Source organism: Ascaphus truei, chromosome 5, assembly GCF_040206685.1.
Source record: "Ascaphus truei isolate aAscTru1 chromosome 5, aAscTru1.hap1, whole genome shotgun sequence".
NCBI lineage: Eukaryota > Metazoa > Chordata > Amphibia > Anura > Ascaphidae > Ascaphus > Ascaphus truei.
In genome coordinates, this window is record NC_134487.1 from 122181263 (window position 1) to 122208784 (window position 27522).

Genomic DNA, 27522 nt, shown 5'->3' on the forward strand with positions numbered 1-27522 from the left:
ACATACAGTAGCTACTGTTAGGTAGACACAAAATATTCAGTGTTAATTTGCTTGGGATACAAAAGCACTACAAGTAACTAGATCAAACGTAGCCCTGACCTGAATGAACAATGTGTTCCTTCCGATCAATATTGGCTTCAGGATTTAGGTCTTTTTTAAAACCCGTGGAAACATGAAGTTGTTTTCCAATATAGTTCCTGCAATGTATCTGAAGACAAAGATTTAGGAAGTGTATTAGTAAGTGCAATAATTAAAAAGTATTTTTAATCAACGTATTCTGTGTATATTTCTCAAATGCCAGAATAACAATGCATGACTTTAGATAATCTGCTGCATGGGTAGACGGAGTCTGATATTTATCTTGTACTTAACAAAATCACCAACAATTGTATTTAACTGTGTAGGAAGTGTTGGTTACATAAATATTTATTATGGTATTTGTGATTCACTAGCCATGTCAAATGGAGGTGCTGCTTAAAGATAAATCAAAAATAAGAACTTAATTTGTCAAGTTATTTCCTGCAGCATTTTTGTTTATTCGTATCACATTCCTTACATTATTTTACACTTCTGTTGAATGTAGTTGAACAAAAGAAAAAAAAAACCATTGATAAGCAAATGTCAGCTTTGTTTGACTGTAAACATATATGCATTTGTGCAGGAGTAGTTTTACGGTAGCACTAGAAGGTACCAGGGTAGTTACAGACCACAGAATAATGTATAGAGAACTTGGGGCACATTTAGTGGGCTGGATACTACATCAAAACCAGATCAAAGTCTTATGTTTCTTTCCTAATAACATAATAATTATAAACAAAAGCAACCCTATAATTGTTTAAATCAGATACTGTACATGTATTTGGGTTCAGCTGTCCCTTTTTGTCAAGCAGCATCATATGATTAATTTAAGTGGATAAATGGCATTTCAAGGAAAACTAAACAACCACATTTTCCATGTACAGCCTTTCGCAAATAATATATTAATAATAATAACAATATTATTTCCTTATGTAACTTTAGCAGTAATTACAGTGCAAAATTTAGTAGATTAATGCAGGTACTCTGTCTTAATAGCTTGCGGTCTGATTTTATTACCCAAGGCACAGTGAAATCAAGTGACTTGGTCAAGATCAGAAGACACTGGTACTAAGGCTTCACAAAAAGGTCTCCCACTCAGAGGCCAGTGTATTGGCCACAATATCATGCCATACATATATTCATGAGTTGTAAACAGATTGGATTAGATATGTGTGTGTATATTTATTTATTTATATAGAGTCGCCCAGGTAATGTAATTGTTTACATGTTGTGAGGATTGGGCGCATGCTCCACCCCTGAGTTTGATTCAGACGTCGTTACAGCTGGTGATTCATCAGCCCCTGCTGTGCAGACCCCACCCAGCAACGAATCAGTGGCCTGATTCTAGTATCAGCTTCTGTTGTGCAGCCATTCATCTATCGTCTGTTCCTCATTTATAAGCTCAAGATTGCCCCTGTAAATTGGCTGAGCATAATAGTTCTTTACTTGTGGCGTCAGCTGGTCGCTAGCACTCTGTTTTGTCTTATCCTTCCTTGCCTTGCTGTGCCTTGTTTTGTCTTGACGTTTCTTACCTAAACCTTGGCTACTGTCTACTACCAACTATTTCTCTCCAACCCTCGACCACGGCTAGTGACCCCAACGATCCATACCCTCTCCTACCTCCGACCAAGACGAGTTTATGTACATTTATTACTTCTCCTACCCTGATGCAGATACCCACGACTACGAATCTAAATTCAGGATGCGGCTACATGGCCCCAGGTGATGTTTCTACATTCCCACCTTGGCCTCACGGTTCAGTCCAGTTTGTGGCGAGCACCCGTTACACATGTAGAGCAAATAAATCATATTACGTAGAATTAGAATACAAAAGTAAGCTAAGTATAACCACTAGAAAATGAAATATTGGTAGAAAGAAGTCCCTGCAACAAACATCTTACAATCTAAACTGTGTACTGGTAAATATAAAGAGAAAATAGTACATGTAAGTGAATCTGATCATTGAATTCAAAGACTTATAATTTTGGCCAAAGCTACATCCTTTTTATGGTATCTATCTATCTATCTATCTATCTATCTATCTATCTATCTAGTATAGCTCATACACACAGCGAACCCTGCTCCTATGCGCATTGGTACCGTGAGGTTGCGCTTATAATGATGGCGACGGTGATGTCACGCTGCGGTTGCTGGAAAAATCAAATTGACTTGACTTCCAGCGATCGTGACCAAGCCATTGCGCCGCTTCTACTATAAGCGCACGCGATGGCGGCAATACATTTGTTTTGCCACAACGCCGTATCACCGTCGTCGGCACTATAAGCGCAGCCTGGGCAATAAGGATGGAGGGGAAAAAAGCACAGCTAACAATTATCAAAGATAGAAATACAATGTTGATCCAGGATACTAACCTTTTCGTTGTGGTCGATCATGTATCTATTGAAATGAGGCTGAGTAACATATGGACCATTTATATCACTTATTTCGGTGGTCAACAGCCTCTGTGCATGAACTAATAATGGAGTTACTTGCTCTGTATACCTCTCACTGAAACAAACACAACGATTAAGTTAAATAATACAAATATTTTTATACAACAAAAACTGTACAAGGTCTAGGTTATCATTTCCTTTCATTTTTGTTCAGTTTGGTAGGAGCACTGTGAGGGTTAAGTTAAATAAGACATTTGACATTTAATCATTACATCTTTTTTAGACGCAATCAATTTTTTACAGCTAATTGGTTTATCTATCTCCCAACGATGAAAGGCTGAGTAGGCCTGTCAGGAATTACAGCCTGTGATATTTAAGTTAAAGAAAAGAGCCTTGGTGCAGCTCCCCAGTCTCTATACACTGGTAAAGAACCATTAGACTGACTGTGTGTAGGGATAATGATAACACTAACACAACATACATTTAAAAGTGTGCAAAGGATTTTTTTATAATATGTTTTTCAAATTAATATATTCCTAATATACACCCAAATTTATTTAGAGTTGTCCAACTACAACAATTATAGCACTGAATTAAAAATTAATTAGATAAATGAGCCAATATCCATCCATTCCTTTTAACATTGTTTGTCTTTAAAATACAAATCTCAATTTCTAAACATACTGGGTCTCCATATTCTTAAAGTTAGTTTTAGTTTTGTGCCTTCTGTCAGAAACTGCTATATTGACTGTGAGGAATAAAAGTCATTTAGTTAATAAACCATGGAACATTATTAAAGTTAACAGATTCATTAATATTAGCATTTATTAATATTGCTGCCGACTAAAAACAATGCATTATTAAAGGTATTCCTTCTTTTTTTCACAGCATGATTACCTGCTACCTGAAACAGTAACATAAAACACTGTATTATTTTCAGTAGAATTATTTCTAAAATATGGGTTATATTTCTAAGCACTTACTTATACGTTTATAATAGTACTTACTGAGAAATTAAATTGAACTGAATTGCTATATGAACCAATGCTTCCCATCGTTTAACGTGGTACAGAAGTTCTATGGCTTTGAGGACCAGATCACTTATCCATCGCATATCAACTACATTAACATCATCAATAGGGTATTCAAATGTGAGATTCGATCCACCTTCCTCATATGCAATGCCACCCATGCAGCTTGGCACGCTAAACTCTTCTTTAGCATCAACAACCTAAGAATGAATATTGTACATTGAGTGACACTAGAAAAGTAAATACAAGCAATATATTAGTCCCTTTGGCGCCAGTTAGAATGAGTTTCCGATTCCTCCAGAATTAAAAAGCTTTGACACCCAATGGTCAAGCAGAAACTTCACTAATCTTGTGGTTAGAAAAGTGCAAATGTCTTGCAATGGTTTTAGCAAATTTCTCTTACATTTTGTGTATTTCAAATGTAGCCATGTGTAAGATTGGTGTACATATCTCTTTCTCATGCTGGCAGTAAACCTGGTAAGTATGCAGGATTGCAGCAACAATCAATGGAGGTTTGCCCTCAAACCCTGGTGAGGTGTCATATGTCCCCAAAGGAAGTGACAACATGCATTGTGCCCACACTTAGTGGTACAGAGCAGGTTTGTTCTCTGGGGGGTGATATAAGACACAGCACTGCCTAAAGTTAGAAGTAAGTTTCCTGTTGTTGTGCTGCCTCTGTTCAGTGAGAGGCACGTGAAGGTTTGCAACAGTGTTGCAGTGTCTCCTGCTAGCTGTGAGTCAGTGAGCAGACAGCAGAGTTAGAGGAGCTGACAGAGACAGAGCAGCTCAAGAGAGACAGAGCAGCTCAAGAGAGTAGAGGTGGAAAGCAGATCTATTAGGGAGAAGGGACCTTCCTAATGGAGTGCTGCACAGAGATGAGTGGCTGAGCTGTTATCTGGGAGGGGCAGCTTGCCCATACCATGCAAATAAAGATGCCCTGTTCAAAGAAACCCCCACTGTGTGAGTGTGAGATTACTCAACAGTGGCAGTCACCACCGAGAAGGAGTTCCTCACCAGGACCATCTCTCTGCGGAAGCATAGATCCTAATGAGGTGGAGGCGCTGCACATGATGTAAGTTGGACTCGCACCCACTACCTCAGCTACCTGTCCTGATGACATCCCCTAATACCATCAAGCGGGAGACTCAGGAGTCCTGTTACTTGCAGGTGCACCACCATACACGATAACGTAATGGGGACCGGTTAGACCACACGGGCCAATGTGAGATTGGGTGGGTCAGACAAGGGGGTCCACCCGTTACACAAATAAAGGGTCAAGTGGCTGCAGATGTACAAATGTCTTCAAATGGGCTTCAAAAAAGTGTTTGTCAAACACAAAATGGCAAATTTCACCTGGTTCGCAATCTTCCGTGAAAATGTCATACATCTCTACTTGTGGTGTTTATGCACTCACTTTTCTAAATAAACAGCCACAATATTAATTATTCCAATGATTTTGTATAAAGCAAGCCATGGCTTAATAACTATTGACCTAAAGGACTCTACCTTCAGGTAGATTGTGCTTTAAATTGTTTGAGAAAACGTTCCCTAGAAATAATTTCTCGACACTCTGCATTCATTGTTGATACATATTGGATATATAAAAATTCACACAATTCTTTCCCATTACTGAAATAATTCCAAGCAACAACAAAAAAATGGCATGCATTTGACGACCCGTACTTTATTTCTGAAAATAACAAAGTAGGTACTGATGGTTATACAAGTAACATGCATAAACAAATTGGTCAACATGAGACTTGTAAACAAATTGGTCAACATGAGACTTGTACTTCAAAGTTCAAAATACAGATTTTTTTTCTTAAATTTTCAAAATTGTGTATGGGGGCTCAAATACTTTCAGGAAAGCGTCTTTTGAAAAAGATATATATTGAAGAAATCAAATCACTTTCATTTACAGTGGGTGTTATATAGAGTGATATTGAGAAAAGGTCTTACAGACTTCTTCATGAAGCTTGCAATTGTTTGTTCCCTGGAGGTGGTGTGCAGTCTATATGGAAATCAGCACCCCTAAATCCTCATTAGGAATACCCATAAAGATATATCTTTAGTAAGAGACCAATTATGTGGATAAGAAAATAAATCCAAACACTTTTGATCTTCACCCTCTCATGGATTCTCGGCCTCAGAGTGATAAGCCGCAGATAATGAAATCCAGAGTCAGCAAACAATAAAACCATTTTCTTCTTCAGACATAAATAAAAAAGGACACACCAAAAGCACTCCTACAGGTTTTGCGCCATAGGGTGCGAAACGCGCAGGAGTGCCTTTGGTGTCTTCTTTTTTAATGTATGTCTGAAGAATAAAAATCATTTGTTATATTCAACCTATTTATGACCCTGACTCCCACGGTTGTGCACTGCTTCTACATTGTTTGCTGTTTCTTTTTGCAAAACCATTAACTTGCATGGTTTGTCATTAAAAAAAAAGTACACAAATACCTTAATTGAACCACTATCTTGTATGATGACTATCATGTCAAGAATCATATCTGCTGCAAAATAGAATGGCATCCATATTTCAGTGTTGAGAAGATCTTTGGTAATGAGAAACGGCCCTTTAGTGATATCAACTTGCTTAGCGATGAACTGTAATTCAAGGGTGAGGTTCCAAAGAAAACGGCAGGTATTCTGAAGTAATGTCCAGTGGCCACCACGGTGAGCAAGCACCTACAATAGACACGTAAGGAACATAACCTTAGCTACAAAAACATACATGCTGATTTTCTTAATCTTGCTACTGTAAGTAAATTCACCCACAATACCATTTCACATACAAGTGCTACCAAAGTAAACCACATTGATACATAAACTGGCATGGCCTGGCTAAGGTTTGGTCAAGTTTGACCTGCCTACTAAAAAAAACACAGGGCCACCGACAGGGAGGGACAGCCAGGACAGGTGTCCCGGGCCTGGTGGCTGCGGGGGGCCCAGCGGCCAACGCTGCAAGTTAGGCCCACCCACTGGCAAGACCCGGCTTCCAGTTGCGACTGGGCCCCGGCTCTCCATCAGCTGCAGGCCTCTTCCTCACTGTGTCCCACGCCGAGCTTCCAATGCTTGCGGCGCACAACGGGGCCTCTCTGATGTCAGCGCGCCGGAAGTAAGCTGAGCCTCAGCTTCCAGTGCATGCTGACTTTGGAAGCTCGGCGTGGGACAGAGTGAGGAAGAGGCCTGCAGCTGATGGAGAGCCGTGGCCCGACCGGCAGCCGGGCCTGGCCAGAGGTCGGGGCCAACTTGCAGCGCCAGCTGCCGGGCCCCCCGCAGCACCGGGCCCGGCCATCCCCATCCCCAAGGTAAGTCTATTTTTTAGATGTATTTGGGGGGGAGTAAGGGTCTTTTTAATATGTATGGGGGGTGGGTGGAGGTCTTTTTAATATGTATGGGGGGGTGAGCAGGGGCCATTTTATTATGTATAGGGGTTGGGGTTTTTTGGTATGTATTTTGTTGGGGAGGATTGAGTGAGAGTGGGGTAATTGACGGAAGGTGGGGGCAAGAGAGAGGAGAGGGGGCGAGGGAGGGTTTGAGTGAGAAAAAGAGGGAGTAAGAGTGAGACACCGGGGAGATAAATACATGCAAAGCGGAAGGGGGGTAGTGAGGAAGATGATTGAGACGGAGGGGAGATAAATACATGGGAAGAGGGGGGGTAAATTGAGGGGGCTCGTGAGAAGTGAAATGGGGGGGGGGGGGGGGCGCTCGAAATACCACCGACACAGGGGAGGGGCGGACGTAACTTTTGTCCTGAGCCCCGTGAAATCTGACTGCGGTCCTGCAAACACATGCTACTAGGAATGACCCAAGTGTGGAATATTGCGTACAAACATATGGAGTATATATCTTTCATTTGCCCTCACTTTCACCTTTACTTTGAACACTTCTTTCAATTTAGAGATAGTTTGACATTTAAGTTTAGAATAGAGGGAGCCTCTTTGTGGATATTCCTTTCATATGGGGTAAAAGTTTAAAAGCTTTACATGACATCCTATGTCAAACACTATATGGGACATATGCATCAAGTACCGGTATAGGTTATCACACCTTTTCCTGCGTTACCTCTCATTGACTTGAATAGGTGGTAATTCTGGAACGGGTGCACTAGCCTTTACCGGCACTTGGTACATCTACCCCTATGTGCTAAAAATCTATATCAAATATGTCTTGAGTATACTTGCTGCTTGCCCCTGTGTCATGTAGTAACACAATGCATTGATTCCAAAATATTTCACTTTAGTTAAGTTTTTACTGTAGATGTTTAATAGAGCATGAAAACGATGTTCAACAGCTCCAAAATGAAAGTGGAAATTTATTTGAATAGAACTCGGTGTAAGCACTGTTGTATACTGCATTGTATACTACTAATATATTCTGCCAAATTATTCATACAAAATATGTTATCTACATTATCAAAATAGTAAAAAAAAAAATGCATGTCTCACCACTGCTCTTTTAAGATGAGTAAACACCTTTCCTAGATGGTCAAAAAGGATGACTGAGGAAATGCTTAATTTTGCTTGCTCTTTTGTGGACCGGGAGGAGGTCTCTGTGTCATTTGTCATCTGGGTTAGAGGAGTGTCGACTTCACTTCTTTTTGTACTCTTCTCAGAAAAGTCATTTGAAACTAAAAAAAAATAGATAAACATTGGCTATGGAAAAGTGGACACAAATGCATACAAGGATGAATCAATATATATACAGTTTTCAAAGCATTACTAACAGGCACAATAAGGTGTGGAAGGTAAAAAAAAAACCTGATAAACCTTCCACCATAAAGGGAACAGTACAGATAAAAAAAATCAGATGTGCACAATTACATGTTTTCCATAGGTCGCCAAAACATGCTCCGCCCCACTGTCACATGATGCTGTAGTTCCACTGCAGACAAGGATTGTGAGTAATAACCAGCTGCAATCCAACATTTTGTAAACAGAGTATTAATATAATTGGCTTTTTTAACAATTGTAATCATGCTTTAATCAAAGCTTTTACTGCTTTGCATTGTTCAGAAGTTAAGAAATATTTCCTTTTCAGCAGGGACTGTGAATGTTGTACTTTTGCTCACCCTTTCTCTGTTCAAGAGGTAGATGTTCTTATTGAACACACAGTAATATAACACAAAAGTAGCTAGAGTCAAACACAACCTTCATGTTGGCTTACCACGTTTACATACACTGGCGACACACTTTATTCGAGCTCGGCTAGTCCCACGAATTCGGGTATACCCGGGTGTATTGAGGTTTGTGACTGTTTTCTGCCCGAGTGCATTGAGGTATATTCCAAGCAGGGATTGAAGCATTTTATTCCCGCTGGCTGCAATACTGCACAGTATATATATATATACTGCATTACAATTCATGAATTTATGCCATCTGGTAGACACGCGAAGCATTGCAGCCTATTAAATCCTAATCATTATCATTTAACAGATTAGCCACCCGTCAGCCAGGCATGAACCCAGGCTGGAAAGGCAAACGCAACGGGGCTTGTCAGAGGTGAGGAGCGGCGCATTCCAGGTATCTGCCAGGTACATACTAGGTATTTGCTCGAATAAAGTGTGTCGGTGCAGTATGAACTGCAATTTAAAAAAAATCAAGTATCAATTCCCCTTAAACCTGTTTTAAATGTTTTATGGTTATCAGAGAAATTGTACAAAAATATCAAGATACATGGCCATAGTGGTTCTGAAAGTTTACACTCTTTTTTAAACATCAGTTAGAAGTTAAAGGCATGACTTTTACATTACAGTATTTTTGTTCTTTGTTTTTATTACAAAAGCTTTTGTGGTTTACAAAAATATTGAAAACATAATTATTGAAATGTTCTTTTTTTCCTCCTCGTGTATCGGAAGGCAACAAACGGTAGGTAATGTGATTTCAGCTGAGATTAACAAATGAATAAAAGTGCATAGGGATTTTTTACAACTACCTCTGTTGTCTACAAATTGTGGGTTGCAGTAACATTACAGTAGTATTCAGATGATTTAAATAGTAATACTTCTAGTGTAAGATGTCTGTTTAGCAATGTGTTGAAGTCTCCCTTACAACGAAAGTGATTACACAAGTAATTTGGAAATAAATTGAAGCATTTTAAGATTGCAGTTACAAATTGTAATTGCATGCAAAAACATAGTGAAAGATTCAGCATCATGGCTTTCCTTTATAAAGCTTTTACCAGTTAGTTTGACTCCTGATGAAAGATCTAGTTTAAGTGAGGGATGAAGGTGACCTGGACTGGATATTCGCTCATCCATAGCATTTATTTCTGTTGCCATGACTACAGTGCCAGCGTGATGTAAAGAGAATAATTCAGGATCCAAAACGCTATAGCTGCACAAAAAGAAAAACACACGTATGAAAATGCAACTCCAAACAAATGTAAAATCTAAGTAATTGATTTACTAACAGTTACTTGTAACTATTTTGTCAGCAATTTCTAACTAGGCAGAATGTAGAAAAGTATTGTATTGTGATAAAGTTTACAAGTTTTTTTGTAACGTAATAACATTCAGTAGCAATTGCATGGATGGTCATGTTCAAGGAGGCTGCCATATGAACATGAGCCACGGGCCTTTTGAGTTTGTTATCACATCTGGAGTTTCCCAAGCTTTGAGGCTCTATAATTGATGCAGATTGTTCTCATGTTATTGTCAAGTTTTCCTACCATCTTGTTTCAAGTCTGTTTCATAACAGTGTAGTTAATATTCTCGTCTAATATACAGTAGCCTTATTCAACTCTAGCTATTGCCTGTCCTACATCAGCCCTACTCCACCTTTGCTCGACCCCAGATCTTGTTTCCATGGTCCTCTTGTTAACACCTTATGCAATTCAAGACAGACCAAAGCCTAACCAAACTTTAAGATTTATTTTATGCGAAATGGATGAGAAAGGATATCTGAAAATGCTTCCAACAATGTTTTATTTTTTTTTGCTATTAATGACTTCAGAACATTGGGTCTCCCACTATGCCTTATAAAAGTCACAAAACAAAATTCAGATGAATGTAGATTTCAAAATGGAGTAATGTAAATGGAATATAAATCTTACATTGGACTATAGCTATAAAATGTAAAGACCATCTGAGTTCAGTCACCTCTAACTTAATTCCCAAAGATAACTAAATATTCGGGAGGACCTAAACATTCCTGAAAACAAAAAGCGCTGTAAATAAATTTGAAATCACTAGTGAGAAAGAGCACGCACTTGCAGTTAAAGTAGAAAACACATGTGTGCTCCAAGGTCAACAATCCCGATACACTATATAGACAAATATTTGGATAATGTGAGATAGCACACTAAGGGCAAAACTGATGGTGTTTACATGTAGCGCAATTGCTAGGTATTTTGGTCTGCTAAGTACCAGAAGGCGTGTCCTTATTTGTAGGTTATATATATATTATAATTGTTTATTTGTAAAGCGAAAACATATTCCGTATTATTACATAAACAGAATGGCATACCAAATAAGGACAAACAAGCGCAAACTGATACAAAAGGTAATGAGGGCCCTGCTCATGAGAGCTTCCAATCTAGAGGGAATAAGGGGCTATGCTAGAACAAAAGGTAAAGTGGCTGCTCATTGTGAGACGCAGTATACTTTAGGGTGAAGTATGGACCAACTGCACAGCTGTTCCCATTAAGGTTTGGGAGTGAGGATGTTAGGTGTTAATGTGGAGCTTGGCAAGCCAAACAGCTGGTCCCATGTATGTTTCTGTATGTGCATGTGGAAGTAGGTGTTATGGAGGGTGCAGAGGGTAGAGTGAGGCTAAAAGTTAGAAGGTGTTGATCAGAGAGAGGGAAGATCATTTAGAGGAGTTGGATACTGAGCAGAAGCGGGAGAAAAACAGGTCTAGGCATTGTCCATTGCAGTGACTGGGATAGGTGGTCCATTGGGAGAGACCATAGGAGGAAGTTAAAGAGAGAAAATGGGGGGCTGAAGCAGCATTGAGATTGTCAATAGATACAGATATAGCAAAGTTTACTGTCTTTGGTGCTGACGGTCGAATGATGAATGCTGCATGGAGTCCCATTCAGAAGCAGGGACCACCTATAGCTCCATCGTGACAGACACTGCCCCTGGTGCCGCACACTTTTGCTTATTCATCCAAGATGCCGAGGACAGTACGTTTTTCTACATCTGTACATTAAAATCTCTAGTAGTGTCAGTAGAGGGGAAGGGAGGAAGCCAGGTGGCAAAGTTGTCAAGAAAGTGAGAGGTTTGTCGGGGTGGGTTGTTTGTCACTCTATGTCCATCTTGATAAAGGTCTGAGTTTTGAGACTCAAAATGTTGATCACAGCTTAAATAAATAACAAAGTTTATTGAATGGCAATAAGTCCCAAGTAGTGCCAGATTTGTTTTGAAATATGTAAATAGATAAAAGACCGGAAAAGGCACACTAGTATATTTAAATAAATGGTATTTATTCGTGGTTCAATGTTTCAGTCTCCAACCCTTTGTCAAGATCTTGATATTATCTACACACCACAACCGCTGCAGATCACTATTTACCTTGTATGGAGTGCGTCCTCGACATGATAGATATTTATACCCATACATAGAAGGGGAGTAAGCACACATGGATAAAGATAACCCAGACCCAATAGTATGGAGAAGAAGAATGCACATCCAGGTAAGTGATCAAAAAAGTATATATTGTACAGAAAAAAATCAACATTTTGGAACCACTCAGGGTATCTTCATCAGGGTTGAGACACAGATGAAAAGACATACACAGGGCCACCGACACGGGTGGAGAGCCAGGACAAGTGTCTGGGGGGAGGGAGGGGGCAAGGGGGTTATTGGTATGGGTATTGTGGGGAATTGTGTGTGTGGCAGGGGGGAGGAAATGAGCAGAAAGCAGTATGAGCAGAAAGCATACATAGAAACTACATTTAGTGGCGATAATAAAGCAATATTTGGCACACAGGTGCAGAGTACAATAGCAACAATAAACCAACATTAGATACTTTAACTAAAAATAGTTGAACACAAAAAGTTTAACTGGAGGTGATGTGTGTAGTCACTATGGGGCTGAAAGCAGCAAAACGTGAAATCTTATGTTTATATATATATATATATATATATATATATATATATATTTTATATATATATATATATATATATATATATATATATATATATATATATATATATATATATATATATATATATATACATACATGTAGAGGTATCAGTACCGTGTTAGCCGAGCTTCAATAATCAAAAAATAAATAGACGATACCGTTCTGTGGCTAACGAAATGCTTTAACATCGCCGGAAGAAGAGATCAGTGTATCTCGAAAGCTCGCACAAATAAAAGCATTTTGTTAGCCACAGAACGGTATCGTCTATTTATTTTTTGATATATATATACATATATATATATATATATATATATGAAACAAAAGAGAGAGCGCACGCCCCATAGCATAATACTGTATATTTAATAGTAAAAAGGGAAGGGAAGGGGGGGGAAGAGTGACACTCACAGGAGTAAAATCAATTTAAAACATTGCGTGAATAATTCACCACCATCCGGTTCTGTACTGCAAACGTCCAAAGTTCCTTACTCCCTCAGGGCTGTATGGAGATGATGCAGGAGGACCGTGGTGTAGTTCAGCCCTTTGAAAAAGTCGCCCTCTGGTGACGAAACGCGTCAGGGAATCCTATTTGCGCAATTATGTCATTACAACGTTGCGCATGCGCATGAGGAAGCTTTGGAGCGCACGATTGATCCAGCAGCCATTTGAAAGTGAAGGAGGCGTTTTTCCGGTATACAAGGACGGAATTCTCTCGGCGAACTACACCACGGTCCTCCTGCATCATCTCCATACAGCCCTGAGGGAGTAAAGAACTTTGGACGTTTGCAGTACAGAACCGGATGGTGGTGAATTATTCACGCAATGTTTTAAATTGATTTAACTCCTGTGAGTGTCACTCTTCCCCCCCCTTCCCTTCCCTTTTTACTATTAAATATACAGTATTATGCTATGGGGCGTGCGCTCTCTCTTTTGTTTCTTTTGTAGGTATCTTGGATGTGGTTCATCCTTATTGAGAGCAGCCGAAGACCCCCCATACCAGCATTAATTATCCACACGGTTTATGGACTGATTTAAAAAGGACTGATTGGACTTTTTTCCTTTATGCTTTTTTGCACCTTTTGCACCTTTTACATATGTCATGTATATGTTGTGAAGTTTTGTGTGATACACCTTTATTTAATCACATATATGTTGTTTATAAGGAATTACACTTTACACTTTTTCACCTAAATTCACATTATTTTATTAACACTTTAGTCACTATTTGAGTTTATTATAATAATACTGTGGCGCTACAATTCTTTGTTTTTTAAAATATATATATATATATATATATATATATATATATATATATATATATATATATATATATATATAATCAGTTCTGTAGTATTAGTACTGTTCCTTTTTTTTATTCAACTGAATATAATTTTTAATGTTTTTTTAAAGCAGGTTTTAGCTCACCAAACAAGCAGTGCGAGATCTTTGCAAAACATTCTTATTTGTGATAATTTGTTGCCAATTTTCCCAGCAGTTGGAGCTGTAAACTGTAGCAATATATAATGTTACCCAAGTAATATACGGATACATTGTAGCTGCTGAGTTACACTGACTGAAGGATTGATTGAAACTGAAAGGCGGCCATTATGTTAAGCACACAATCAATTTTTACATATTTATAACAAGAGAACAAAATGATTGCTGGTTTATGGAAGAATGTAGGATTATACATTGTCACATGATTTACATATAGAAATTAGAAGGGGAAAAAAGGTGGGGGGGAGTCAAACAAAACATATTGGATAAACTGAAGGTGCAGTGCACAGACATACATAAATAAATAAAATGCCGACACATTGACATCCTACAGTAGTGAAGTATAAACAATGTTCAATGTGCCCGTTATCAGGCTCAGAGATCAGGAGATCAGGACATCAGGTGAGCTGTCTTTCAGATTCTGGATCCGCCAGATAATAATCGTTGTTAATACTCAATTTCACCCATGCAGGGATATTGTAAGAAAATTACGTATATCACCAGATATGAGTGTCCGAAATGGTGAAGTCAGATCAACGTATATATCGATAGATATATCTCTTCAACCATATCCTCATCCTCATGCGAGGTCTCCCATCAATGGCTTTGTGAGAGGCCTTTTCCCCAATTTAAAAGGGCAGCACACATAAAGCCTGTCTATAGTGGAGTCCAGCAGGGAGCTGGTTAATTGCAGCTAGAGTCCATTTGATAGTCTCCAACTGGCTCATCAAGCAGGTTTAAAAGTGTGCTGCCCAAATTCCATGGGTTCTCTAGCATAGGGGGACTGTGCTGCCAGAGAGATCCCCAAGAACAGATCGCTCTAGCACTGTGTGCTGCCAGAAAGAGATCCTAGGGAACCAGATCCTCTATTCCAGGGTGCAGTGGACCCTAGAACTTGACAAAGGGTGCATCTCACAGACACCAACCCAGACCTGGAGTGATGAAAAGTCCCATGCTTACATTTACCTCTTTGGATTTTGGGGTCAGAGGTTGATAAGAGACCTAACCTTCCAGCCCTGCAGATAGGGACTAGGAAGTGTGAGTTAGCCCTTACAAAGGGATAGCCCTGTTTTATTTTGTTTTGCATGCTGACATGAAGCACACTGTTTAAAGCCTCAGGCTAAATAAACACCAACGTTTATTTTCCCTCAACTACGTCTCCCTGGTTATACCTCTGCACATCTCAGGACGTGCTGAAAGGCGCATGCGTGAGCTGCCGTTTGCCTACTGGGCAATATGTCCTTACTTGCGAGTGTACTTAAAGTGAGTGTCCTTAAACCGGGGTATGCCTGTACACCTTAGAATACCCATGTCATGGCGCGTGATTTCTTCCAACCTAACGACGCAAGTGAAGAAAATGGCATTTTAGTGTTCTGGTTTTTAAACACCTAAAATTGGCACAGTAGCACAGTACTGTACACATTACAATTCACAGGCTTAAATAGTTATGTTTCCCACTCAGAATCCGTGGTGTTGACCAGGGGTGCACAAACTTCCTGACCTGCATCTCCTGCCTGGTAGCCGCAGTGTTCGCACCCCCCCCCTCTCCAAGGACCGACAGACATCAAATGACGCCGCGGATCATGTGACATGACGTCACATGACCCCTGCCTCATCAACTGACGTGCGTTACCATGCCAACGTGCCATGTCACATGACCCTTCGGTGTCATTTGATGTTGCGTTGCCATGGCCACGCATCGCTGAAGTGCCGGCAGAGATCAGGTAAGGGAGTTACAGAGGCCTCACGCCTCCCCCGGCATTTAATTTAAATGCCTTGGGGAAGAGCGTGGGGCCTCTGTAATTGCCATGCCCCCATAGAAATTCTTGTACCCCCCCTGGTGTAGTTTGCGCATCCCTGGTGTAGACCGCCCGTTCTCAAGCAAATTCTGAATTTTGATCTTTGTTTTTATTGAATGAATAATCCAAACTTGTGCGCAATCATCAAAAGGTGTCAGCTACTCATATCCCTCTCATGACTCCTATGGCTAGTCGAACTCCAGCAATGTACTGGGAGGTTACAGATGGAGCTGAACCATCCAGTTTTGAACCGGTTCATGAAAGAGACCCGGTCATCTCATCCATCTTTTGACATATTGGGAGTTTCAATCTTGCAAGTAGTATATGAGGTCATCAATCCAAATTCATTCGTATGCAACCAGATAATTGCAGTTGCATGAAGACCGTATAATAAATCGGGGCATACTAAAGAACTTGATTTAGGCAAATGTATATGTTTGATTTCAATCCCATAGTGATTACACACATCACATTCAGTTAAACTGTGTGCCAAATGTTGCTTTATTATCGATACTATATTTGGTTCCTATGCTGTGCCTTCTTTTCTGGTTGGGTGTTTTGGACATAGTTTTAATTTTCTTACAGCCATCACAACTGCATTTTTATATATGAACACGTTCTTCTCCACCCCAGACAAAACCACGTAGGGTGTTATGAAGATGTGAGATGGCGGGCGGAGCCAGGCTGAAGTACCGCGAGACGAGGATCAAAGTTATGTGACGCGGAAGTATTACGCGTTCGGTAACTTAGCGGTGAGATAGATCAAGTCGCTTTGTTTTCTAAATGCTGGTTTTTATTGTCCCATTCCATTAGAGAGATAGAGGGTGAGACACGCACTCAGTCACAATGATAATAGAGGTGGGGTACTTAGCTGGCGGTGCGCTGGTCCTGGGGAGCTCCTGAAGTCCCAATATGATACAGTATAATGAAGAAACAGGCACACGGTCTTAATCATGAGGAGGTTTAATATGCCATAAAGACTTTATGGCATATTAAACCTCCTCATGATTAAGACCGTGTGCCTGTTTCTTCATTATACCATTCCATTAGAGGAAAGTGAAGAGGGAAACGGAGGAGTATCCAAGAGTCCATTTCATCTACCATATCTACACAAACACACTCTCATAAAAAAGAGTTTAAAACTTTGGAATGGAGGAGTTTACACTTTTTCAAATCGCATTGACTGTTTTCTTTTCAGACCATACATGTGGGTCTTTCCTTTTTCACTTAGCACATTTGTTTATGATAGTTGCCTAACAACACAGGATGATGAGCGTGGCACAGGCTTCTACAGTATGGTGTTTTGGAGTCGGTTTTACTACCAGGTAGGGAGATAAATATATATATATATATATTTGTCTTTTCATGTGTGTACTGTACACATTCCTGATGAAGGTTCCCCCAGTGATTTTGAAATTGTTCTGTACAATATATATATATATATATATATATATATATTTATCACTTACCTGGGTGTGCTCAAGAGATCTGACAAAGGCCTTGGGTAAGGGAAAAAAACATTCCTTTTATGCATAGCTGTGGTAAGTTCCTACAGAGGTTATCACTATCAATCTCATATAATAACGCTTGCAATTGAAATAAGGGAAATGAGTGCCAACTAGTTAACAACCGATCTTTCACACTATACAAACAAAATGAACATTTCAACATTTTAAGATACAAATTAAAGACATCTAATAATTTTTCAGTTTGGTTTCGCTGTTGGTTCGTTTAGTGAACCATTTTGGTCCACATTTAATTATTTTTCAGGATGTAGAACACCCAAATTTGTTTCATAATACTGTATATGTTCTTACTCAAACACATTGGTAAAAGCTTTTGTGAAGAAGTCAAACTTTTACAGCCTCTTTTTGATTGCTCATAAAAATTAGATCAATAACTTGTAAGTCTTGTATCACATGTAATAGCAACTACAAAAAAATGTGTGATGAAAATTTCAATCTGACCAAAGTAATTGGTTTAAAAGAGGGTTGTGAAGGCTCATGCTAACATCCCAGGAGAGATTCTAATAAAAGTCCTAATGGTTGTTAGACTTGTGTGTGAGAATCTGCTTTCTTAGTAATATGCTTCTAAATTGTTTGGAGCTTGTGACAGACTTAAAAACATGTATGTTACATACAGTACAACATTAAAAGAAAAGATCCATACTATGTGGTTCCTAAAATTCCGTCTTCAACATAACTAATCTACCAAGCTTGATACATTTGATACAAAGTACTACGCTAGCACTACTAAAAAATCTGGTAATTTAAATTATGCTTCAAAAAAGGGGAAAATAATATATTAATAAACACAAATTAGAAACTTGCCCTTATCACATGCGAGTCAAGTAGCAGCTCTCTTATTATATATTATTGCATCATAACCTAAGACGCTGACTAAAAGGGGTTCAAGGATTCAAGCACACACAGGAACATATAGAGCAATGGAGCATTGTTCCCCAAAAAATGTTGTGTGTTTATACACCTACTCACACATGTGTGCAGATGAAAGGAAACAAGGCTATATCCCATGGAAGGTCAATGTTACTTCGTCATAAGAAAAAGAGGTTTACATGAATCGTAGAGCAGTGAAGGGAGCACACCAAAACCTTGGATCACTGTCATTCGTGCACCAGAATAAACAAAAAATTGGCTTTTGTAATGATAAAGGCCCACATAAGAGTCTTTATTGTTAATAAGTCTTTATTGTTAATAACATTTCCCTTAGTTATAATGTCCATTTTGACTATACTTCAGCAAATTAATTTTGAGATACTTACTGTACTTCAAAACACAGTTGCTCACTTTCAGTTCAATTTAAAATAATAGGATTACAAATGTGCTGGTCAATTCTGTGAAGATTAGATATTTAACTAAAGTTGTGAATTTTTTTTAAATTTTTTTTTTATGAGCTTTATGTTCTCATTTAAAAAAATGTGTTTTGACAATCAATAGAGCAGCAACTTATCCAAAAGGAGACAAGATTACAGGCATGTTTTGTTTTTAAAGATATGTTCAGCCAAAAGGAAAAATTAATTAGAGGTAATTGGATTTTAAAAGAGCCATTTCAAGCAATCAAACTGTAAACCTGAACACTAAAATACAAGTGGTCACTGACTGTACAAATAGAAATGAAGTGTGCATATTACATGATTTGCTTCACCTGATCATCGGCATACTATCAATCACAATTAAAGAAAGGTAGGTTGTGAAAAAAGAAAACAAAGTGAAACATCTTGGAACTTCATTGGAAATAATGAAGTATTTCTTTGCTGAATATTTTATTTATGCATCAAAATAGTTAACATTTTATACCTATTCTTTAAACACACTGTATTGCTAACTTACTAAGTAGATATAAAGTTATGAATAAACTGTAAATAGGAGAAAACAATAGAATATTGCAAAACGATAATGAAACTTTGACCAAGACTTAATATGCCCTTTCCTTACTCAACAACCTCACAGCAATGGATCTCTTCCTGCTTCAAAGAGTGAAGAAAGCCTAAACCAACATATCATTTTGCAAACAGTCTTAAAGTACGTGCTGTGGTATACTGTACCTCTGAATTGTTTGAGTGAATCCAAGCTCTTCATTGCACTGCTCACCAAGCTTTTTTCTAAATAGGCTAAAGTGAGTGAATGCCAGAAGTAGGTTCACCTGAGATCTCCATGGCATCTCTTCTTTGCAGGCATTAATAAGTCTCTTACGCTTTATGTATCTACTAACTATGGGGGTCAACAGCACGACCAGGGCTGCAAAGGCTCTTTTTCCAGGTACTTCTGTTGGATTTCTAAATTATTCATTGAGATTGACAGAGGTTACAAAAAATACAGTTTGTCATGTATGTGCAGAAAATTACAGATCATACAAATTAAAGAAAAACTTTGACTCATCAAAATTCACACTTTAAAAGTTTTTAAATAAATGGTCATTAGCTACTTTTTTACTCTAGCTTTTTTTTTTTTTCTTCAAAACTGTATGCATTTGAAAAGCATCCTACACTCACTGTCAGGAATTACATAACATTTGCAATATGGAAGTTTGCAATCATTTAGTGAACTGTCATTTCACATGCAAGAGGTATCTATGTTTTGTCAAAACGGCCCAAAATCTGTGGAAATTAGCTTGATAACCGAAGGCGTTCACATGAAATAATTTAACTACACACAAATTTCACTTTGTGATCTAACACTAATGCTTCCTTTGCTCCTAAATTCAATGTACAAATTAGTCATGCAAAAAATGAATACACTGATATTTCATAGAGCAGAGGCCAGCCTAAATTATGCCTGAACATAATTTAAGTGTAATAAGAATCTTCCGGATGTACTGTATACTGGATATGATGGCTTTGATGGATCCTGGTCAGGTCCCATTGCTTAAAAGTTTCACACTGCAGGTGTGATGCCAAGTAAAACACTGTTTCTGCAAACATGCTTCAAATCTTCGTGAGATTACTATGACAGATACAGTTAGGTCCGGAAATAATTGGACACTGACATCATTTTCATAATTTGGGCTCTGTACGCCACCACAATGGATTTGAAATGAAACAACCGAGATGCGATAGAAGTGCAGACTTTCAGCTTTAATTCAATGGGTTGAACAAAAATATCATATGAAACGTTTAGGAACTGCAACCATTTTCATACACAGTCCCCTTATTTCAGGGGCTCAAATGTAATTGGACAAATTAACACAATCATAAATAAAATGTTCATTTTTAATACTTTGACGAGAATCCTTTGCAGGCAATGACTGCTTGAAGCCTGAAATGCATGGACATCACCAAACGCTGGGTTTCCTCCTTTGTGATGCTTTGCCAGACCTTTACTGCAGCTGGCTTCAGTTGTTGTTTGTTCGTGGGTCTTTCTGCCCTAAGTTTTGTCTTTAGCAAGTGAAATGCATGCTCGATTGGGTTGAGATCAGGTGATTGACTCGGCCATTGCAGAATATTCCACTTCTTTTCCTTAAAAAACTCCTTGGTTGGGATGCGCATGCGCGGCAGGTTGGAGATGGTGGTGTAATTGCACAGCTCCACCAACCGCCGGCAGATAATAGCTAATAAACTATACTAAAACCGAATTTGGAAATTTCATAATCAGCGCTAGAGACCCCTAACATACCCCAGATCACAATTTAAGCCCGGAGGTGCCATGGCAGCGATAAGGCAAAAGACCCGGCGCAAATCAGATGTGCGCTCATACTTCACCGGCCAGGGCAAGGCCGGAGCAGCGGAGCTCTCAGCAATGTCAGACTCTGAGTCGGCCCAAGATCTGGAGGGAGCTGCGGCTGCAGCGGGCCATTCCAGAATAATAAAAAAGGAGATCTCTCGGCTGCTTGTGGACTTAAAATCTTTCTTTAGAGGGGAGGTAGAGGGGCTCCGGAAGGATATCCTCCAGATTGGAACGAGGACAAATGAGTTAGAGGAGCGGATGGAAGAAAGTTCCAAACAGCACCAAGAAACAAACTCGCGGGTGCAGGTCCTGGAGGAGAAAATAGCTGAGCTTGAGTCCCGTCAAGAGGACAGCGAGAACAGGGACAGGCGGAATAACTTGAGAGTCCGGGGGATCCCTGAGGAGATTCTGGACCCGGAGGCCCTGTTGACCCGGTGGATGGCATCTATTCTCCCTGGAAAATCGGAATCAGACCTGAGGATGGATCGGTGCCACAGGGCTTTAAGGTCAAGACCGCTGCCCTCAAACCCCCCTAGAGACGTTATTTTGAGGCTACACTATTTTTCCATAAAGGAGGAGGTGAGCAGGATTGCTCGGGCCACCCCTCACATCACCTATGAAGGCATCACCCTTACAGTGTACCAAGACATATCCCCCCTCACCCTGGCCCGGAGGAGAGCAGTGGTGCACATTACAAAAGAATTAAGAGACCGGGAGATCCGATACAGATGGGCTTTTTCTTGTGCCCTGGTGGCCATAAAAAATGGCCGCTCCCACGTTCTAAAACACCCATCGGAAGGGGCGACCTTCTTAAAGAAGCTGGGGATCAGGGGGACCTCGGACTCCCCTACTCGTGGAGTTCAAGAGCTGAACCCAGTGGATGTACCACCGAGAAGGTCGGGATCCTCTTCCCCAAAGGAAAAGAGACAGGAGAAGGAAGGAGGGGGGGCAAGAGTCCATGAATCTCAAAGTTAATAAAGTTAATGCAGTTGCATGGCGCCTTTTGCGACGAAAAGTTTTCCCAGTTTAACCTCCTGAATCAGACAATCAACAACCCCAGAAGTGGACAGCATTGGTGCTAATATGGCAAGACAAGGGGGTTCAGACGGTTGGATCTAACCCATGGAACTATCACCCCATTTTGGACCCTAAAATGGCCACTTCAAACTTACCTGGAGTGGAAGATGCAGACGGGGCGCGAGGATTTCAATGGCGGCCGGGTTTTCGGCGGGAGAGAATGCTCCACGAGCAGGATCCGCCCAGGGACCTGCCTATTGATCCACCTTCTCCCCACGAGGATCTGCCTCCGACTGAGTCCGCCTCGCCCAGCTTGATGGCGTCACGGAGTTGGATCTCGCGAGAACGAGAGATGAGACGAACAGACCGGAAACAGCGGAAGTCAGGTGGACGGCCCGGATGTTACGAGGACCCGGAAATGGAGCGGTCCTTCCTGGCGGGGGTGCGTGAATTCCGCCGCCGGGGAGAGGCACACGAGGCGCCGAGTGTCGGGCAGAGAAGGAGAACTTTGACCACTGGACAAGGGACATATGTTTTAAAGATTAAGGTTGGCCTGTCGCAGAGGTAGATACAGGCATACTAGGGGCCCGGGCGGGGGTTAGAGGACAAAGCGAAGAAGCTGGCGGGGGCTCCTGGTTAAGTTGGAGGGTACAGGGGTGAAATGCAACACCGAGCCTATGACAATAAGGAGACAATGTACATGTGCTCAAATACTTGGGAGGCAGTCCGGGGTAAGGGTATTATATGTACCGGAGGGGAGGGGGGGAGGTGTTGTAGATTATAGGGGGTACTTAGTTCAGGGTTAACAGGGGTAGTTTAAGGGGGAGGGGACGGAGGGGGATAGAGGTAGTTACAGTTAAAGTTGTGGATAGGTTAGTGGACAGCAGTTAGGTTTTGGTTACTTATGACTGTCGGCGGGAGGGGGGCTGGATGCCACTCTACCTGCAGGCATGAGCGTCGACACCAGGAAGGTGGGCTTTGCCTGCTTCCCTGGCAAAGACCCGGATATTCATGGCCGGTGTGTTGGGCCACGGAACTGGATCGGGAGGGAGGGGGGTCCAGAGAGAGAGAATCTCTCCCGGGCAACGAACCCGAGGTCCAGCGGGACCAACACGGTTCTTTCTGTTTTTATGTGTTCTCTGTATATGTGTTTTTCCCTTATGTTATACCCCTTGCTCACCCCAGCCCCACAAGGCGAAGGACAGAAGAAGATCTGCAGGAGCCAGCACAACGGTTCACGAGTCCCTCAAGAGATACCTTGCCTGGGTAAGCACGAGTTTTATTGTAAACGGCTACTCACACACCACTATATAAGATGGCGGTAACTTTTGTATCTCAAAATGCCAAGGGGCTCAACAGTCCACACAAGAGGAAGGTCGCCTTTTCAGAGTTTAAAAGGAGGAAGGCAGGCGTAGTCTTCCAAGAGACTCATTTCAGTTCACGGATCAGCCCAAAATTTCTAGACACACATTATAGACAGGTATATCTATCTTCAGGTGAAGAAAAAAAAAGAGGGGTAGCTATACTGATTCATAACAAAATCCCCTTCCAAGTTGAGAAGATAAAGCGAGATCCTAAGGGACGATTCATTGTTCTAGTAGGCCTCCTCAAGCAAAATAGAATAACATTGGCCTGTGTGTTTGCACCTAGTGAAGGGCAACCTCTCTTCTTTGACACATTCTTTAGGAACAAGAAAAAATGGGTGTATATAGCGCTAAAAGAATTATATGTGTATTATTAAGTGATAATATAATAAATAAATGATAAATAATATTAGGCTGCCAGGTGACACTAACTCCAAGACCTAGTTAGCAATACAAAACACAAATATACAATACAGACCGGCGCCACTAGTGTCCAATGGTGGAAAAAGATTGTCCAATATGGGAATGTTCTCACACGGATGGTAGCTTTAAATGTAGTTTTCAGCTGTATCTTCACTGTGTGAACTCCATCAACATATGCAGAGAGAAGAGAAACAAGAAAAACACATCATAGTCCAGATATGCAATGATATATTACACCAAATAGGACTAACATTACACAAAACATATGACATAAAACATATAAGGCTGGCTGATACTAAGATAGATTTATTAAACACAATAAAATCGCAGGTGTGGGATCCGGTTGGTAAAAACCGGAGTCCTACTTACAGCACTGCCACAGACCATGAGCGGGGGGTTTTTCAGGTAGAGTTGAGACCGGCTGCAGCTCCGTCGAACACGTGGTATCCAGGAAGCTCCACAGTCTTGAAACCGGAAGTGCGTCGCTCCGTGCGACTTGCTTATTCTCCTGGGATCTGAAGAAGTTAGCATGCGCACGAAACGCGTTGGGCAGTTTTTATTACCACTTGTGCAGTGTGGCAGAGGACAGCATTGTGGCTGCAGTAGTCCATTGAAAAGGGACTTTTTGGCGATTCCATCCACCCCCAGGAGTAAATTTCCGGCAGCAGGTTGATCGACGGCTCCAGGAGAATAAGCAAGTCGCACGGAGCGACGCACTTCCGGTTTCAAGACTGTGGAGCTTCCTGGATACCACGTGTTCGACGGAGCTGCAGCCGGTCTCAACTCTACCTGAAAAACCCCCCGCTCATGGTCTGTGGCAGTGCTGTAAGTAGGACTTCGATTTTTACCAACCGGATCCCACACCTGCGATTTTATTGTGTTTAATAAATCTATCTTAGTATCAGCCAGCCTTATATGTTTTATGTTATATGTTTTGTGTAATGTTAGTCCTGTTTGGTGTAATATATCATTGCATATCTGCACTATGATGTGTTTTTCTTGTTTCTCTTCTCTCTGCATATGTTGATGGAGTTCACACAGTGAAGATACAGCTGAAAACTACATTTAAAGCTACCATCCGTGTGAGAACATTCCCATATTGGACAATCTTTTTCCACCATTGGACACTAGTGGCGCCGGTCTGTACTGTATATTTACATTCTTTAGGAAACTACAGCAGTGGGAAGAGGGACACATAGTCTTAGGAGGAGACTTCAATACGGTCATGGATCCGAGAGTTGACCGCTCCACATCTCAGCAGCCCCTGAGGGCTCGGGGAATGCCCCCTTACTGAAGGGACTAAAACAACTTGGTCTCGTAGACATATGGAGAGAGCAACACCAAGGGGACCGTAGTTATTCCTTTTATTCCCATCCCCATGACAGTTACAGCAGGATTGACCACTTCTTTGTATCCGGTAGAATGGTCCCACAAATCTCCGACACAAACATACATGATATTACATGGTCGGATCATGCATAGGTAGAGCTAAGATGCAGTCAAATTGGGTCTGTTAAACCGGGAGCAAACTGGAAGCTAAATGAATCTATAATTAAAATACCAGATATCCAGAAACAAGTCAAAGCTGAAATCTCGAACTATTTTCAGACTAACGAAGGAAGTGTAGAATCCCATTCCACGTTATGGGAGGCTCACAAGGCCACGATACGGGGGGTACTAATTGGTATAGCTGCTGGTAGGAAAAAGAGAAGGGAAGCCAAATGAACTCAGCTATATCAAAGGTTACACGAGCTCTCTACGCTACATAGCCGGACAGGTAGAGATGATACATTGAAGGAGCTGAAGGATGTTAGGATTGAGCTAAACCTCCTCCTCACCTCCAGAGCCGAGAAAGACTTGACTTGGACGCAGAGGAAGTTTTATGAGAAAGCTAATAAACCGGACATTATGCTAGCCAACAGACTCCGCAATCGGAAACCAAATTTTAATATACATTCTATTAAGACAGCAGAGGGGCTGGTCTCCTCTAATCCCAAAGTTATAGTGGGGGAGTTTACAAAGTTTTATGCACAGCTATACAATGGGGAGAAGGTGGTTCACAATGCTAAGACAAGCAGTAAACTGCGGAGCCCTGCCACAACTGACCAGATTGGAGCGAGAGGCAATACAATGCGACTTTACAGGGGAGGAATTAGCAGCGGTAGTGAAAAATTTAAAGTCATCAAAAGCCCCCGGCCCGGATGGGTTCTCCAATCTGTATTATAAAAAAATTATCGGAGTATTAGCTCCACACATGCTCCGGCTGTTTAATGGAGTATTAGCAGGAGAACCTTTCACGGGGCAGATGCTCCAGGCGTCAATCTCGGTAATTCATAAAGGGGATAAATACCCCACAAATTGTCAAAGCTATCGGCCAATATCATTGATTAATACAGATGTTAAAATCTATTCCAAATTACTGGCCAACCGATTAAGTGTCATCCTGCCGAGGTTAATCCATCCGGATCAAGTTGGCTTTGTTAGAAATAGACAAGCAGCCGACAATACCAGGCGGATTGTAGATATAATAGATTTTATAGAAGCCAATGACATCCAAAGTGTAGTTTTAAGCTTAGATGCGGAAAAGACCTTCGACAGGATTGACTGGCCATACTTAGAGTCCACGCTTGGAGCATGTGGGTTCGGAGGCACATTCCGGCGGGCAATAAAAGCGTTATATGCCGCACCAGCAGCTAAGGTGGTCCACCAGGGGTTCCCATCTGAGTTGTTTCCAATTAAAAGTGGCACGAGGCAGGGATGCCCGCTATCACCCTTGTTATTCGCCTTATGCATCGAGCCACTTGCAGCACAAATTCGGAGCAACGCTGATATCTCTGGAGTACAAATCCACTCACAAGAACACAAAGTGGCTTTGTACGCAGATGACATTATTCTAACTCTCACTAAGCCGCTCATCTCATTACCCAATCTGTTTGAGCTTCTAGAGCGTTTTGCCCAGATCTCTGGGTTTAAGATAAATCAGACAAAATCAGAGGCACTAAGCCTCAACATCCCTAGAGAGATGGAGAAGCTGATAGAACTCAATTTTGAGTTTAAGTGGCGTCCCACATCCATGAAATACTTAGGAGTGCATATCACAAAAAAGGTAGGCTCTTTATATCAAGCTAATTACCCCAGCCTATTGAAGACTCTCAAAAAAGAGTTAAAAGACTGGACGGCATATGGTATTTCATGGTTGGGGAGAATCTATAGCGTCAAGATGAACATCCTTCCCCGTATCTTATATCTGTTCCAAACTCTTCCGATAGCCGTGGTACGTGCAGACATTACAGGGCTTCAACAATCAATCTCAAAATTTATTTGGAATGGTAAAAAGCCACGGATAAAAGTCAAAATGATGCAGAAATCTAAGGAGGCTGGGGGCCTGGCGGTTCCGAGCGTTATATCCTATTACAAAGCGGCACAGTTGTGCCAAATCACGCAATGCATGGAGACCCGGAGCTCAGGCGGTGGGTGGCACTGGAGAAGGAGTTGTGTGCCCCGCTTGAGCTCAGGGACCTAATCTGGTACTCGAGGACACGGGTGAAGGATATACTCATCCCACTGACCTCTGTTCTCAACTCACTCTCGGTTTGGGAGGCATCTAAAAGTAATCGCTCGATAACCTCCAAACATACACTTATG

General features: G+C 40.9%; 1 protein-coding gene across 2 annotated transcripts in view; it reads right to left on the reverse strand.

Annotated features, from left to right (window-relative positions):
- CFAP54 (cilia and flagella associated protein 54) overlaps positions 1-27522 on the reverse strand; it is a 331179-nt gene that overhangs the window by 133235 nt on the left and 170422 nt on the right. For both annotated transcript variants that reach the window (XM_075600548.1, XM_075600549.1), the window contains exons 34-40: positions 19456-19686; positions 9688-9842; positions 7956-8137; positions 5965-6192; positions 3479-3702; positions 2451-2586; positions 100-208 (exon numbers count right to left, since the gene is read on the reverse strand). In XM_075600548.1, coding sequence (XP_075456663.1) covers positions 100-208; positions 2451-2586; positions 3479-3702; positions 5965-6192; positions 7956-8137; positions 9688-9842; positions 19456-19686 — 1265 coding nt within the window. The remainder of the gene's footprint in view (positions 1-99; positions 209-2450; positions 2587-3478; positions 3703-5964; positions 6193-7955; positions 8138-9687; positions 9843-19455; positions 19687-27522) is intronic.